Source organism: Indicator indicator, chromosome 28, assembly GCF_027791375.1.
Source record: "Indicator indicator isolate 239-I01 chromosome 28, UM_Iind_1.1, whole genome shotgun sequence".
NCBI lineage: Eukaryota > Metazoa > Chordata > Aves > Piciformes > Indicatoridae > Indicator > Indicator indicator.
This window is the reverse complement of record NC_072037.1, coordinates 12,890,523-12,905,057: the sequence shown is the minus strand read 5'-3', so window position 1 is coordinate 12,905,057 and position 14,535 is coordinate 12,890,523. Positions and strand designations below refer to the sequence as shown.

Below are 14,535 nucleotides of genomic sequence, written 5' to 3'. Positions count from 1 at the left end.
AGACACTGGATGCCCAGTTCTTAGGCTGTTAAGTATGAACAAAATAATAACAACAACAACAAAATAGAGACCTTATTAATAGCATTTCCCAAGGGAGCATCAGGACTGTGCCCACCAATGCGAATCCCAAAGCAGCTCAGGGACTGCAGATAGTGAAATGCTGAAACAAGGCAGAGCCACAGCCTCCCACTCTGGGCTCTGCTCAGCATCTTACAGCAGAGCAATTCAGTTTCTATAAACACATCCAGGCAGACTGGGAAGAAGTCTGCCTGAAACACTAAGGGACTACTTTGGGCTACTCTGTTGGGCTTGCACAGCTAGAAACTTGCTCACAACTCTTGGGGAAGCAGGGCAGCCCCAAAGGACCAACATTAATTCAGACCTTTCTTCCAAGTGAGCAAATCTGTTTCAAGCTGTTTGGTTTGAACCAAGTCTAGCAGGGGGCAAATGGAGAGCCTAAGAGCCACAAGCTTCAATAACACATGAGAGCATGAGGGGCAGCAGGTCCATGTGTTATCAGACAGTCACGGCCACCAACCTCACTTACAGAGAGCAGGGCTGCAATCAAGCTCTGGCCTTCACACAACCAAAGGGCATTTGCTTTCTGGGGGTCCTGCCACAGTCTCCCCACACTCTGCTTTGGAGTGTTTTGAGGTCACAGATCTCAGTTCCATGAACCTTCCTCATGGCAGATGGTTCAGGGAAGCTGCAGAAAGCTCTAGGGGAGCTCCACCACCAGGGCACAGGATGAGTCCCTGCACTGCAGGGCACCAGGGGCTGGCTCAGGGTGCTCAAGACCACATTGATCAAGGCCAGGTTGGATGAGGTCTTGAGCAACCTGGGAAGTATCTCTAGAGGCCCATGGCAGAGGGGTTGGAGCTGGACGACCTTTAAAGGTTACTTCCAACCCAAACCTTTCTGTGAAGTAATTTGAACGAATGCCGGGCACCTGCTTGTGGTGCCCACTCCCAATTTCACAGCTCCAGCTGCTTGCATGGTGCCAATTTCAGCATTTCCAGGACTGGCAGATATCTCTTTCCTGCACACAGTAAAAAGCTGCAGCTTGCCCTCCCCCCCTTCCCCCCTCCCCAGTTTTCCTTTTACCTCTTCCCCAGCACATCTCCACGGCACACTAAGGGCGTTGTTGTAAGTGGGGTTAGCGACTGTGCAGCGAGGGCATGGGCTGAGCACACCAGACAGGCACTTACAACATACTGCCTAGCCTCAATGGCACACGTGGGGGTCCCTAAAGTCCTCTTCATCAGTTCTTTGTGAATATACAAAGACTGAGTCTGCTGCTGAGTCAGCAAGAGAAAACAAATCCGTTACGGTGGGGACCAGCACAGCACCTCCCGTGTCTGCTGCTCCCACAGCAAGAGGCAGCTGCGGGGGTGACTACCCTGCAAGGGCAAGGTGGAAGCTTCCCAGGTGAAGATCAGGAGTTTAGCATCCCCACAGACCCCAGAAGCTGTCCCACCTTTCAGTGCTGAGCACACACAGGCAGGCAGAGCACAGCTCTGTGCCACAGCAAGCCACAGCCTTACCCTCCCCACCCGCAGGCAGCTCCTGGGCTTGGCACAGCCAAGCCCTTGGGTTGGAACTGGTAGTGCCAGGGGCAGGGAGCAGGGCAGGTGGGAGGGGGCTGCTGGGGTGCTGCTGTTCCTGCATGCTCCCAGAACAACAAAGGAGTGGGATAGGGGCAGACCAGCACTGAGGTGTGGACACAGCACGTCGTGGGGGCAAGGTGGGGTGGGGAGGGACGAGGTGAGCTGGGGCATGGGAACCAAACCACACTGGGATGAAGTCAATGACCTCCACTACAAAGGAAACCACAAAAGTCCCTCCACCTGCCTCTGGGAAGGGGGAATCTGACTGCGCCCCTTGTGTCCCAGCTCCCAGCCCTCTGCCCCCTCACAGCCCAGTCCCTGCGGGCAGACAGTGAGCCCAGGTGTAAGCTGTGCCCTGGGCTGGGTTAGCTCAGCAGCTCTGGAGGGAGGTGCTACTGGTACTGCTGCCATGGCAATCCAGCAGCAGAACCACCCAGAGTCAAGACCAAGCAGCAGCATATTGAGTTTGCTTTGTCCTCCAAATGGAATCAGAAGAAGCAGAGCAAGCATAAATTGAATCATGACTTGTGCAAAGCATCCTCATTTCCTGCACTCCTCTGGCTGTGACTTCCCCAAAGGGCCAGGCTTGACCTCAACCTCCCAGCCCAGCATCCCTGACACTGCTGCTCCTGAGCAAAACTCAGATGCTTTTGGGGAAACAGAAACCACTCACTTATTTCTCACCTGAAATCAGCAGGATTTGGGGGTGCTGTCTGCCTGGATAAATGCTTTGACTTCTGAAGGTCACCTGGCACTCCCAGGAGCCTCCAGGCTGGCCACTTGTCTAACAGAAACCACCAGGGACCAAGGAGATGTGAACCTGACAAGCTGCCAAATGAGAAGCACAAGCTGCAGAGCTCTGCAGCCTCTCCTGCTCCATCTCTAGATGAGCAGAGCCTGTCCTCTCAGGATCCTCTCACTTCCCCAGGTCACTTTTGGGTTCTGAACATCCCATCAACTGTCAGTTCCCCAGCACAGAACTGAAAGCCACCCTGCACAGAACCTCTTGGTGCTTCCCTGTCCTGCCTGTAAGCAGATGAGACAAAACCTTGCTGGCAGCACTTTTCAGTTCTCTCTACCTCACCCCTGAAGTTCCCTGCTGAAATCACCTCACTTGCACACAGCTCCAGCCCTAAATGTCAGCCTCTGGGCTCTTTGGAGGAGTCACTTCCTTGCTTGCTCGTCCTGAACCTCCTAAAACTGAACACTTCTGTCCCCTTCCTGCCTCTCTGATAGGAGAAAACCATCCTAAGGACCTTAACCTAGGAGCCAAAGCCATGCAAGGTCAGCAGTTTTTCAGCACAACAATGCCAAGTGTCAGCTTCTGGGAAGATAAAAACAAAACAAAATTTTCTGTTTGGCTGAAAAATGGAAACTTTTTATCTCAGGGATTTGCCCTTTTGCTTACTGCTTATGAAAGCTACCAAGGAGAGCACTGAAACACTTCCACAGCAGCTGAGCAGCACAGGAGCAGAGCTGCTGGGCTGGGAAAACCCAACAGCAGGGATGGAGACAGGAACACAGCTCAGAAGAGGGCTGATGGGCCACAAACTGCTGTTGCAGATTGCTCTGGACCCAAGGCTGGCCATGGAGGGCTTCTTGGCCCCACACAGAGGGCAAACCAGCAGCAACCCCAAACTCCCTTGGCCATGCAGTAGAGGGAAGTCAGCTTCCTCCTGCTGGGGCAAGTGTCAGATGGTTGGAGGGATCTGCCTGGAATCAGAACTGCTTCTTCAAATCCTTCCTGAGTCACTCTCCTCCTCCTGTCACAGACCTGGAGCAGAACCCACCCTGAGAGAGGGAAGCTGCTCACATGAGGGCAGGCGCCAAGCAGCAGCAGGGCTACAGCACAGCTCTGCTTGCTGCTCCCACATGAGTGACTTGAACTTCACCACTCAGCTGTTCCTGCCACCCTTTGGACAATCCCTCCCCTCCTCAAGGCCCTGCCTGGGACATTTCCAACAGCAGCTGAACCTTTTTGTGGTTTCATTGTGGGGGGCTTCGGACTACGAAGGGCTGGCCAGAGGTTTGGATTTGTCTGCATGTTGGGATAGAACACGAGGGGTTGGCTCAAACAGAGAGAGGTTTCACAGAACAGAAGGTGCAATAAAAAGCCTGAGGGAGGAAGGAAAGAGAGAGAGGAGAGAGAGGAATCCAGAGCAGAACTTACCCCACGCTTTAGGCTCCTGAAGCAGTGGATTTTGGGTTTGGAGGTCATGAACTCGTTGAAGCGATGGGAGAGGGGTTCCTTTGGCTGCTTGGGAGACTGGGGGCCGTTGGGAACAGCAGAGGGTGAGGCAGAGGCAGGGGGAGGAGGAGGGGGCTGATGAGGGGATGTTAAAAGGGACATAAGCTACGTGTAAGAGATGGAGAAGTGACAGAATACAAAAAAAAACAACAAACCAAAGAGATAAAAACACAAAACGAAAATAAGCATCAAAACCAACACTTGAAATCCAGAGGGGGGGGAAATAAACCAATTAAATAATCAAATATCCAAAAAAAGGACCATGGTTTAAAAGAGGAGGAGGTGGGGGGAGGGAGGGGAGAAAAAAAAAAAAAAAGCAGTACTCAAGAGTTGTGTTACATGGAGAATGTGCTGGGTGGAGCTTTGATCAGTGGTGCAGCAGGAGAGCAACACAAAAGTCTTTGGAGAGGAAGCTCATGCAGACTCCTCCGTGCACTGCTACCCCCCAGCAATTGCCCTGTTCTGCTCTGTGGACAGCTCAGAAAAATGCACATAGAGAGAGCTTTTTTTCTTTTTCAAATGCCTGAATTGAAATGGCTCAGGTAAGGAAGGACCTTAGTGCCCAGCAGGGTTTCTATCACCTGGAAAACAACAAACCAGACTCCTGCCTGCTTCCAGGCCACCCCTCAGTGCTGCAGCACACTGCACAAATGCCTCTTCTGCCACTCTGCTCTGCCCTGGCCTTACTTCCTGGCTCCAGCGATGGAAGCCCCAGACAGAGAGGTTCCCCCTGGCACCAGCAATCTACCCTCTGGGCAGATGGTTTTTGCCTCCAATGAGCAGCAAAGGTTTGGTGAAGTTCACAGCAAGGGCAAGACCAAAGTGGCAAAGCTCCTCTGGGCTTCCATCAGTGGCAACCAACCCAGCCCAGCCCCCCTGGCACATCCTGGTACCCCAGATGGATGCTGCCATGCAGAATGGTGTCAGACATGACAGTGGGATGGGAACAGGAATGGACACAGCAGTTAATGAGGACTCCTCAGTAGTCAGCTGCTCGGTTAGCTCTGCTCCATTAGTGGTGCTCAGGAAGGATGAACGCCAGCAGTCCCCTGCCCCCAGCCACCCAACTGCTGCCCCCAGGGCACAGACTGAGAAGAGAACTCAAATAAGAAGCCAAGGAGAGGTTCAGAAGAATGATGCCAGGGAAGAGCTCCCCACAGGACCCAGGTTAGTTGGCACACATGGCACTAGCTCAGCAGTCTACAATTCCCTCTCAGTTAGGAACAGGAATGGACCATAGCAGAGATGTGACAACTGGAGGTGAACTCATATTAAAACTGCAACATAATCAAGGAAATTATACAAGAAAAACAAAATCTTAAAAGATTTAAAACAAACTTTAAACAACCAAAGACTACAGCAAACACCACAGCCAGACAGCAGCTACCAGCTCCTGCCCCCAGCACTCCACTCCTGCTCCTGCCAGCCTTGCCCCACAAGGCAGAGCTCCCTGACATCCACGCCTACACCAAGCTCAGCTTTGCAGCTCAGTACCTTATTTTTCTTGATGAATGGCCACAGCTTGCCCTTGGACTTGCTCCCATACTTGGGCTCAGCCTTGCCATCCCCCCTGGAGTTGGAGAGGCTGGACTCAGACACGGTTCGCTTCATCGGCTGCGTGAAGTCCTCGAAGTCGACGTCCCCTGGGGGCTCAAACCCTGACTTGAAGGCTTCTATGACCAGCTGGGAGTCCTGCAAGGGCACAAGAGGGAACAACCCTGAGCTGAAGGCTCCTGGGACCAGCTGGGAGCCCTGCAGGGGCACAAGAGGGAACAACCCTGAGCTGAAGGCTCCTGGGACCAGCTGGGAGCCCTGCGGGGGGACAGGAGTGAACACCTCAGGCTCACCTCACCTCAGGTCAGAGGAGGGTGGCACAGAGAATCAGTACAGGGACAAGAGAGTTTGTCTGTAGGAACCAAGCCCCACAGTGACATCACGGCTGGGCCCCTTCCAGGGGCCAGGAGGCACAGAAGGGGGGGGTTGGAAGGGACTTCTGGAGCAGCTCTGCAAAGGCCGTCATGAGCTTGTGAGGGGAAATTGTTAAGGCTTAAAATCCTTGACCCAGCACAGCTGCCCTGTGAAATTCCTGCTTGGTCTGCAGGCAGGCAGAAGAATCCTCTCCAGGAGCTCACCAAAACTGCCCCAAATCTAAACATTTGAAGGGATTTCTTTTTTAAACAGCCAGGAATGGAGGCTGAAGAAGGAAGAGAGAAGAGACAGCCCCCAGGTTACATCCAGCACCCCAACTGCTGCAGCTCTTCAGCCCTTCCCCTGTGTTTTAGTGCTCTTCCCATGGGCTCTGAGCACCTCTGCACTACAATGGAGGTAAAAATAGGCAGCAAGCTGCATCCATCACCCAGCCCATGTCATAACAGGAACTCCAGAGACCACAGCAGCTTCACTTTATCTGCTGCTGGAGCCTTCTGCAGCAGGTTCTGCACAGGTTCACCCAGCAGTCACCACAGCCCTGCCCTGCAGCCTGACCTCTGTGCTGAGCTGGGAGGAAAGGGAGATGGGAAGGCAGCACATTTAGAGCTGCAGCAGAAGCAGGGCTGAGCAGCAACCCCAGACAGCTTCTGCTGCTCCTAGCAGGAGCTCTGCCCACCCCAGAGGGAGCATGAAGCAGTGACCAAGGCTGGGCACGAGGCAGAACTTTGCCATATTTATGCTGTAGAGCAAACAGCAAACACTCAATCTGCCCCTCAGGTCACCATGGTTCTCAACAGCACCCAGAGACACAGGGGCCCTGAGGAAGAGAAGGCTCCAGGGAGACTTCAGAGCTGCATTTCAGCATCTGAAGGGGACCCACAGGAAGGCTGGGGAGGGCTGTGGGGATAGGATGAGGAGCAATGGTTTGAAACTGGAGCAGGCAGGTTTAGGTTGGGCATCAGGAGGACGCTCTGCACAGTGAGGGTGGTGACACTGGCACAGGCTGCCCAGGGATGGGGCTGAGGCTCCATCCCTGCAGACATTTAGATCAGACTCAGTGTGTCCCTGGGCAGCCTGCTCTGGTTGGAGCTGTCCCTGCTGACAGCAGGGGGTTGGACAAGGTGACCTTGGAGGCTCCCTTCCAACCCAATGCAATCTGTGAAGCTGAGATTTGTTCCCTCTGCCTCTTCTCCCACCCTGCAAGAGTGATGCTCCAACTCCTTGGCTTCCTCAGCTGCTCTGCAGGGAGTGGTGGATTCATTTCAGAAGTGCTGCCAGTCCAGGCCCTCTCCAGGCTGTGGGCACTGAGCAGCTCAGAACAGGTTGCAGTGAAGAGGAGGCCTGGGAAGGTCCATGAGGCAAGGGGCCACAAGCTGCTTGTGTTTGAGGCACTAATGGGAGCAGTGAGAAGAGCTGAAGGAGCAAGCAGAGGCTTCATTGACAGAGGGGGGAGCAGAAAACACATCTGCCCTTGTGCTAAGTGCATCAGGGAGCTGGAGGCAGCTCTCCAGCAGCCTTTTGACCAGGGAGGCTTCTTTTAACTCCTGCAAGGATGGTCAGCAATCTGCAAGAGCTCCTTCACAGCTTGCCAGCAAAGCTCACAGCTGCAAAGAAAGACCTGACAGCAAAGCAGAGGTTTTGCCAGAGCTTTTTGTGGCAATTTCTGTAGCCAGCACTTGAAACACTTCCACTATTCCCAAACTAAGTGGAATCTACTTCTGCAGCATTCACTTTTCTGCCTGTTGGACACAGAACTCATCTGAATGAGAATTGGTGATTAGCAGGGGTCTGGAATTCTGCCAGACAGCTTCCTTATTCTGTGCAGGAGCCTGGGCTGCAATCAGAGTGTTTCAGAGATTAATTATTGCAGCAAGAGCAGAGGCTGCTGCTGGAAGGGAAAAAACAAGGAGGAGAAGGAGAAGTGTGGATCTGTGAGTGCCAAGGGGGTCTGGGAAATCATCTGAGCACATCCTGCCTCAGACAAGGCAGCCTGGGGGCAAGAAGCTGCTCTCTGTGTTAGCCCTGTGCCTGGAAAGCTCTCCTGACCCAGGACTGAAGTCCCCACACGAGTGATCAGTGCTGAAAACCAGAGAATGGGAGGGGTTGGAAGGGACCTCTGGAGATCATCCAGCCCAAGCCCCTGCCAGAGCCCAGGGCAGGGCACACAGAACACAGCCAGGTGGCTTTGAAAGTCTCCAGAGAAGGAGACTCCACAACCTCTCTGGGCAGCCTGCTCCAGGCCTCCAGCAGCCTCACACCAAAGAGGTTTGCCCTCATGCTGAGGTGGAACCCTCCTGTGTTCCAGCTTCTACCCCTTGCTCCTTGTCCTATCCCTGGGCACCACCCAAAGAGCCTGGCACCTTCATCCTGGCACCTTCATCCTGGCATCTTCCCTTCAGATATTGATAGACATGGATCAGAAGCCCTCTCAGCCTTCTCCTCTCCAGCCCTATCAGGCCCCCCCTCACAGCAGAGATGTTCAGGTCCTGGTAGCCTCTGCTGGACTCCCCCTGCCTCTCGAACTGGGCAGCCCCAGACTGGACACAGTCCTGGAGCTGTGGACTCCTCAGGGCAATGATGATGATGATGATGATGACAAGCAACAGTGCAAGCCATGCCACACTTACATTCTTGTGGTCAATCAGCTCTGCAGCCTTGGTGATCTCATCCAGGCACTTGCCAATGATGGGGATCACCTGGCGGTCCACCTCGGCGAAGGTCTTCATGGACTCCCCAATCTTCAAGATCCTGCCCTCCTCCATCTCCTGGATTTTCTGGAACACCACATTCCACTCACCCCCAGCAGCACCCCAGCCTCGCAGACAGCACTCAGCAGCTGCCCTCTGATTGATGCTTCAAGCACCAGGTGATGCTGGACCCTCTCCCCCCTCCCCAGCACCAGGTGATGCTGGGCCCTCCCCCCCCAGCATCAAGCCATTCCAGAAGTTCTCTCTCCCTGTTACCGGAAATGTTTCAGTTTTCACTTCTTACGATTAAAAACCCCCAAAAAGCTGATTTATGGAGCCCTAGAATGGCTCAGGTTGGAAGGGACCCCAGAGATGAGAGAGATGGGCAGGGACACCTCTCAACTGGACTCAGCCTCATCCAGCCTGGCCTTGAACACCCCCAGGGAGGAGGCAGCCACAGCCTCCCTGGGCAGCCTGTGCCAGTCTCTCCCTACCCTCACTATAAAGAATTTCTTCCTCCTCTCCAGGCTCAGTCTCCCCTCCCCAGCTCAAAGCCATTGTCCCTCATCCTGTCACTCCCAGCCCTTATCCAAAGTCCTTCCCCAGCTCTCCTGTGTCCCTTTCAGGCACTGGAAGGTGCTCTGAGGTCTCCCCGGAGCCTTCTCTTCTGCAGGCTGAGCAGCCCCAGCTCCCTCAACCTGTCCCCACAGGGGGTTTTCTCCAGCCCCTGAAGCCATCTCAGGACACTGAAGCAGGATGCAGCAGAAGGAGCTGTTGAGCTGAGAAGCTCCAGCCAGGGCCAGGAGGATGTCCAGTGCCAGCTGTGCCTCCTCAGCTGCCCAGCATGTGACACCTCCTCCCTCCAGGGCTTCTACTTTCCACTTCTGATGACCTCTTCAATGCAACAGCCACTTACAGCCTCTGCTCTTCTCCAGTCCCTCTCTCCTCACTCAGCCCAGCCCTAACCCAATGCCAGGCAGCAGAACTCTGCTGCCTCTTTGGTTCTTCCTTTGCAGCCTCTTTGCTTGAAGCCTTTGCCACCGCCCACTGCAGCTGCTCTCTCTGCTGGCAGCTGCCATCTGAGGCAGGTTGTAAGAGGCTGTGAGGCTGCCCAGCTGCAATGCTGCCCCAGCCACACAAATCAGGCTCTCAGTGCCCAGCTGCAGGGACCAGGGAGCTGGAAAGAGCAGGGTTGGGAGCATTCCAAAGGCTACCACAATCCAGCAGAACAGGGCAGTGTCACCTTCACCACAGATCACCTCCCAGAGGGACAAATCCTCCTCCCCAGCTCTGCATCCTTCCCCAGACTGCACACAGAACGTGGCAGCAGTGACAAAAATCACCAAGCAGGCTGCAGGCAGTGGCAGAGCTGAGCTGGCTGCAGCAGGCTCCTCCGGAGCCCAGCAGGAGGAGCTGGCAGGGCTGCTCACCTGGAAGATGGTTGGGATGTGTGTGTAGTAGTGCTCATGCTGCTCACTGTTGAACTTCTGCAGAGTGGAGGAGTACTCTGCCTTGCTGTCTTCTGCCATCTGATGCCTCAGCTGGGCTTGCTGCCTGGCCTAGGGGAAGCACAGCAGAGGTTTTGTTTGCACTGCATGGAGCTCAGGAGCTTTGGGTCCCTCCTCACCTGCCTGCCCTGAGCAGCAGGCAGCACAGGGACCTCAGCAGGAGGCTGTCTGAAGACTTGGGCTTCTGCTTCACTCCTGCTTGGTCAAACAGTTCACCCACACCAAGCACAGCCCTCAGGGTGCCTCAGCTGCTGCTGTTCTCTTCTCTTAAAGGATCATGGAAGGTTGGAAAAGCCTCTGGGGTCATCCAGTCCAACCAGCAACCCAGCACCACCATGGCCCCAGGTGCCACGGCCACAGAGTTCTGGAAGCCCTGCAGGGATGGGGACTCCACCACCTCCCTGGGCAGCCTGTGCCAGCTCAGCCTTTCCATCAACCCTTCTCCATCCCATGCCCAACCTCTGCTTGCACAGCACCAGAGCAGGTTTGTTCCCCTCCCGGCCCCAAGGCCACACCTGTGTTCTGGGCACTCATGGACACTCTCCTTGCTCCAGCTCATGCCCTGGGCTGTGGTTCCTGGCAGGATGCTGGGGGAAAGGGAAGCACCACAAGAAAGCCACCATGGCTCTGTCTCATCCCTGATCCTCCTAACCCTGCTCCCACCATGCCCCCTGCAGAGCTCCTTGCACAGCCCTGGTGTGAGGAGCAGCAGGAAAGGGGAGCCTGGGCTGGGCAGCAGCTGAGCCACAGCTCCCTTCCTATTTTTACCCACATGGATGATTTGCTTCAGCACCCAGCAGAGCAGAGCACTGGGCAATGAATCTCACTCCTCTCCCTGCCCAGCCTGTCCCTGAGTGACCCTTGGCTATTTTCTGCTTCCTCCCCAGCCCTTCTGTTCCCTGCTTCACTGCCCAGGGTTATTCCCTTCCTCTCTCTCCCATCTGCTTATCTTTGCTGCCTTTTCCTTCCTTGCTGTTGGCCTTCACCAGCAGCTCTTCCTCCTCTTCCCTTCTACCCCATGTCCACTCATCACATCTCCCCTCTCCCCCACTGGGCATTCAGAGGGCTCCTGGCAGCCTCTCTCATCCTGCCCCAGGATGTGGACCAAAGCCTTGCTCCAGCCTCTGCCACTGATGGGAGTGAGCCCAGGACTTGGCTTTCTAGATCAACACTGTTCTCAGGTTGCTCTCATTTCTCAGGCAGCCTCCTCCCTGCCTGCTGCCAACCCAGCCCTGGGACACTGCTGTGAGTGTCCAGGAGGGGTTCTGCTCAAGCTCTGCCCCAGGGCAGAGCAGTCCCTTCCATAAAGGAGCAGGGCAGGCTGCTTGAGCAGGCACTGAAAGGCTTTTGGGGTGCTGCAGGGACACTGAATTTCAGCATCCCATGGGAAGACCCTCAGGACAGGGATATGCTCAGAGCTGCTCCAAGCAGACAGTTTCCTGACAACAAATCCATCAAATAGCAAACCATGGAACATTTTAGTAACCAGAACTGGAAGGAATCAAATGCTGCCAGGAGGTTTCAGATCTCACCTTGCAGAGGCACAGGCTCCCCCCTGCCAGCTGCCCAGCTCACCTCAGCCTTTCTTTCACCCCAGCCCAGCCACTCCTCCTACAAGCACAGACAACTGGAGGTGTTTCCAGGAGCCCCTTCACATTCCTGCTGCAGGAATAATTCAAGCAGCATGAGGGAATGTTGGAGGGGCAGGTGGAGAAGACTGAAATTATAACCAGAGAAATCAATTCAGTTGGGGAAAAAAAAAAAAAACCAGCCAGCCTCTGAGCTCTGCTGGCTCCTGGGAGCTGGCCCTGACCAAGTAACTGCAGAGATTTACCTGCTGCAGGCATGCTCCAAGCAGCCACAGCAATCAATCCCCTGCCCAAGCACCACAGCTCAGTGAACTGCACGGTGCCACAGCTCCACATTAAACTGGGCTGGGGCTCAGGGCAGCCTTGCTCAGCCATGGAAAGGTGACAGCTGTCAGCCTGTGCCTGGCTCCCAGCCCTTCCTCCAGGACCAGATGCTGCAGCCCAAGGCCCACTTGTGAGCCCCATCCCTCTCTTCCAAGAGGAACTCAGTGTCTGAGGTGCCTCCTGCAGCAGCCCCAGCACCACTGCACTGCTGGCTCCTCTGCTGCACTCTGAGAGGTGCAGCTCAGCAGCTCTGGGGCTGAACACCATCTCCAGGCAGATCCAGCAGGGATGAAGCTATCAGGGCTCACTCTGAGTGAGGTCAGTGTCTGGACCTGAGCGTGTACAAGGAGGAGACCAAATGATCTTCACTGGCCCCAGAGGAGAGGAGGCAGCAGATGAAGAAAATTTGGGCACCTTCCAAACCCAAGAATTTTGGTATGAGAGCCCCAGCAATGCTTTGTTCCTCCTGGCCATGTAATGCATTTGGCAAGCTCCAAACACTTGGAATATTTTTCCAGTGACTTATTTGGATCTTAGAATAAAAATACAGTGAAGAAAAAAAAATCCAGAAGTTTCTTTAGTCCTTCCTTGGAGTCTGTCACTTAGGCTACTGTCATCACTGGGGTTTAGAGCTGGGTCCCTGCACTCTGGTGGAGCACAGAATGATGGAAATGAGCTGATGACATTCAGAGGAAGGCTGCAGTGGCCTGGAGCTGCACAGAGGCACAGCAGCTATTCCAGGAGTCATTTGTAGCTCAGCTCCACAGAAGAGGGATTTGTGCATCTGAGAATGTACCTGAGAGTCAGCCCAGGGACACCTCTGGGTTTAGATCTGACACAGGAGTGGGCAGAGAAGAGAGGAAGGAATGGAAGGGGAGTTGTGCAGTGATCCTTTTGGATCCAAGTCTGGATAATTCTGGAGCCATTCTGGTTTGGAACCAGCAGCTGATCTGCAATGAGCTGGAGACACCAAAACACAAACCCTGGGTGGTGCTGGCTGCAGGGCTCTGCTCCCCCAGACCCTTGGGTGCTGCTGGCTGCTGGGCTCTGCTCCCCCAGGCCCTTTGCAGGGCTCTGCTCCCCCAGGGCCCAAGTGGTGCCTGTGCAGCAGCTCCCAGCAGCCATCCCCTGCCTGCCATGGGGGCTGCAGCCCAGCAAGGAGCCAGAGACTTTCTGCTGGGAACAATCTTCTCAGGCACATTCCAGCAGCAGCAGAGGGTCAATAGGGACACTGTCTGCTAGGTCTACACAGACAAAAACTGTAGCTCCCCAAGGCTGCTCTGGTGGGAGGGAGATGAATAACTGAAAGGAGCAGAAGAGAACCTTGGCTGCTGTTCAGCAGACCCACTCTGAGTGGAACAGTTCAGCATCTCAGCAGCCTCTCTTCTCCAGGGTGCCAGTTCCCAGTCAAAACTCTGCTCCAGTTTGCTTTCTCCTTTCTTTTCTCCCATTCTTCCCCCCACCTCCCTCTTTTCCTCACTTTTTCAGCCTCAAGCAGCATGTGAGCTGCAGCCCTGCCAGGCCACTGCCTGCCAAGAGAGAGCTGTCTTTGGTAAAGCCAACATCAGACAGCAATGCAAACACAAGGAATCAGCCCCTGCCCCCTCCCTCAAGCACCCAACCCCTCTCAAAATAACTTAATGATAAAGGCAGACTCAGAAACACTTCACCAATCTCAGGAATGCTCTCAATTGCTCACAGATTTTTCAGCTGCAGGCTCTGGTCCTCCCCTCCGCAGCCAAGCTGACAGAGCTGCTCTGTTAGGAGCAGGCAGCAGCAGCAGCACCAGCAGCAGGACCCCTCTTGGGAGCAGCCACCCTGGCAGCCTGGGCAGGATCATTAATACCAGTGGGAAGCCTGCCAGGCTCCTCCAAACAGGGCCAGGAGTCCAGGCTTTGATTTCCACAGCCTCCAAATCAAGCTCCATTGTTTACTACCCTACAATAAGCACTCTGGGCTCTCTGAACCTGGCAAGCAGCTACAGGGGTTGGAATTTGCTTTTCTGAAGGCAGGAAGGTAGACTGAGGGCTGAAAATAAGAAGAGGGGAAAAGAAAAGAGGAAAATCTTTGAACAGGAGAAGATTCAGGGGGGGTGAAATAATGCAGGGATGTGGTTGAAGCCTCATCCCTGAGGACATTCAAGATCAGCCTGGATGTGTCCCTGGGCAGCCTGCTCCAGCTGGAGCTGTCCCTGCTGCCTGCAGGGGCTTGGACAAAGTGATCTTGGAGGGTCCCTGCCAAGCAGGCACTGAGCACAAGGGATGGGAACTGCAGACTGCTCTGCTCATCCTTGGAACCCTGGGCACAGGTCTGGGCAGCTCCCTCCAACAAGGACTTAAAAACACAGCCAGGGGGGAGGAAAGCTTCCAGCAGGAATTTGCTTGCCTTGAGCCCCAGCTCCATGAGAAGAGAACAGTCACCTGAAATGGAAAGCTGACACCAGAAGCTGAGCTCTGAGGTCTCTGCTTGGTTTGCCCTCAGTTCCTGAGCAGATCAGGAGAGCTGCTGGAAGCTGAGGCAGGGTTGGCTGCACCATAAATCAGCTCTCTCTGAGCAAGCAACAAACCAATGGCCCTGCAGGAGCTGGGAGCCCTGGGAATGCTCAGCATCATGGCTTGGCTTGGGGTGGAAGGGACCCTCAGG

General features: G+C 54.7%; 1 protein-coding gene across 1 annotated transcript in view; it reads right to left on the bottom strand.

Moving 5' to 3' along the window:
• Window positions 1-14,535, bottom strand: part of FNBP1 (formin binding protein 1) — a 46,204-nt gene that overhangs the window by 14,507 nt on the left and 17,162 nt on the right. Inside the window, exons 7-11 of the mRNA XM_054393233.1 lie at window positions 9,902-10,030; window positions 8,412-8,558; window positions 5,350-5,547; window positions 3,778-3,960; window positions 1,209-1,295 (exon numbers count right to left, since the gene is read on the bottom strand). Coding sequence (XP_054249208.1) covers window positions 1,209-1,295; window positions 3,778-3,960; window positions 5,350-5,547; window positions 8,412-8,558; window positions 9,902-10,030 — 744 coding nt within the window. The remainder of the gene's footprint in view (window positions 1-1,208; window positions 1,296-3,777; window positions 3,961-5,349; window positions 5,548-8,411; window positions 8,559-9,901; window positions 10,031-14,535) is intronic.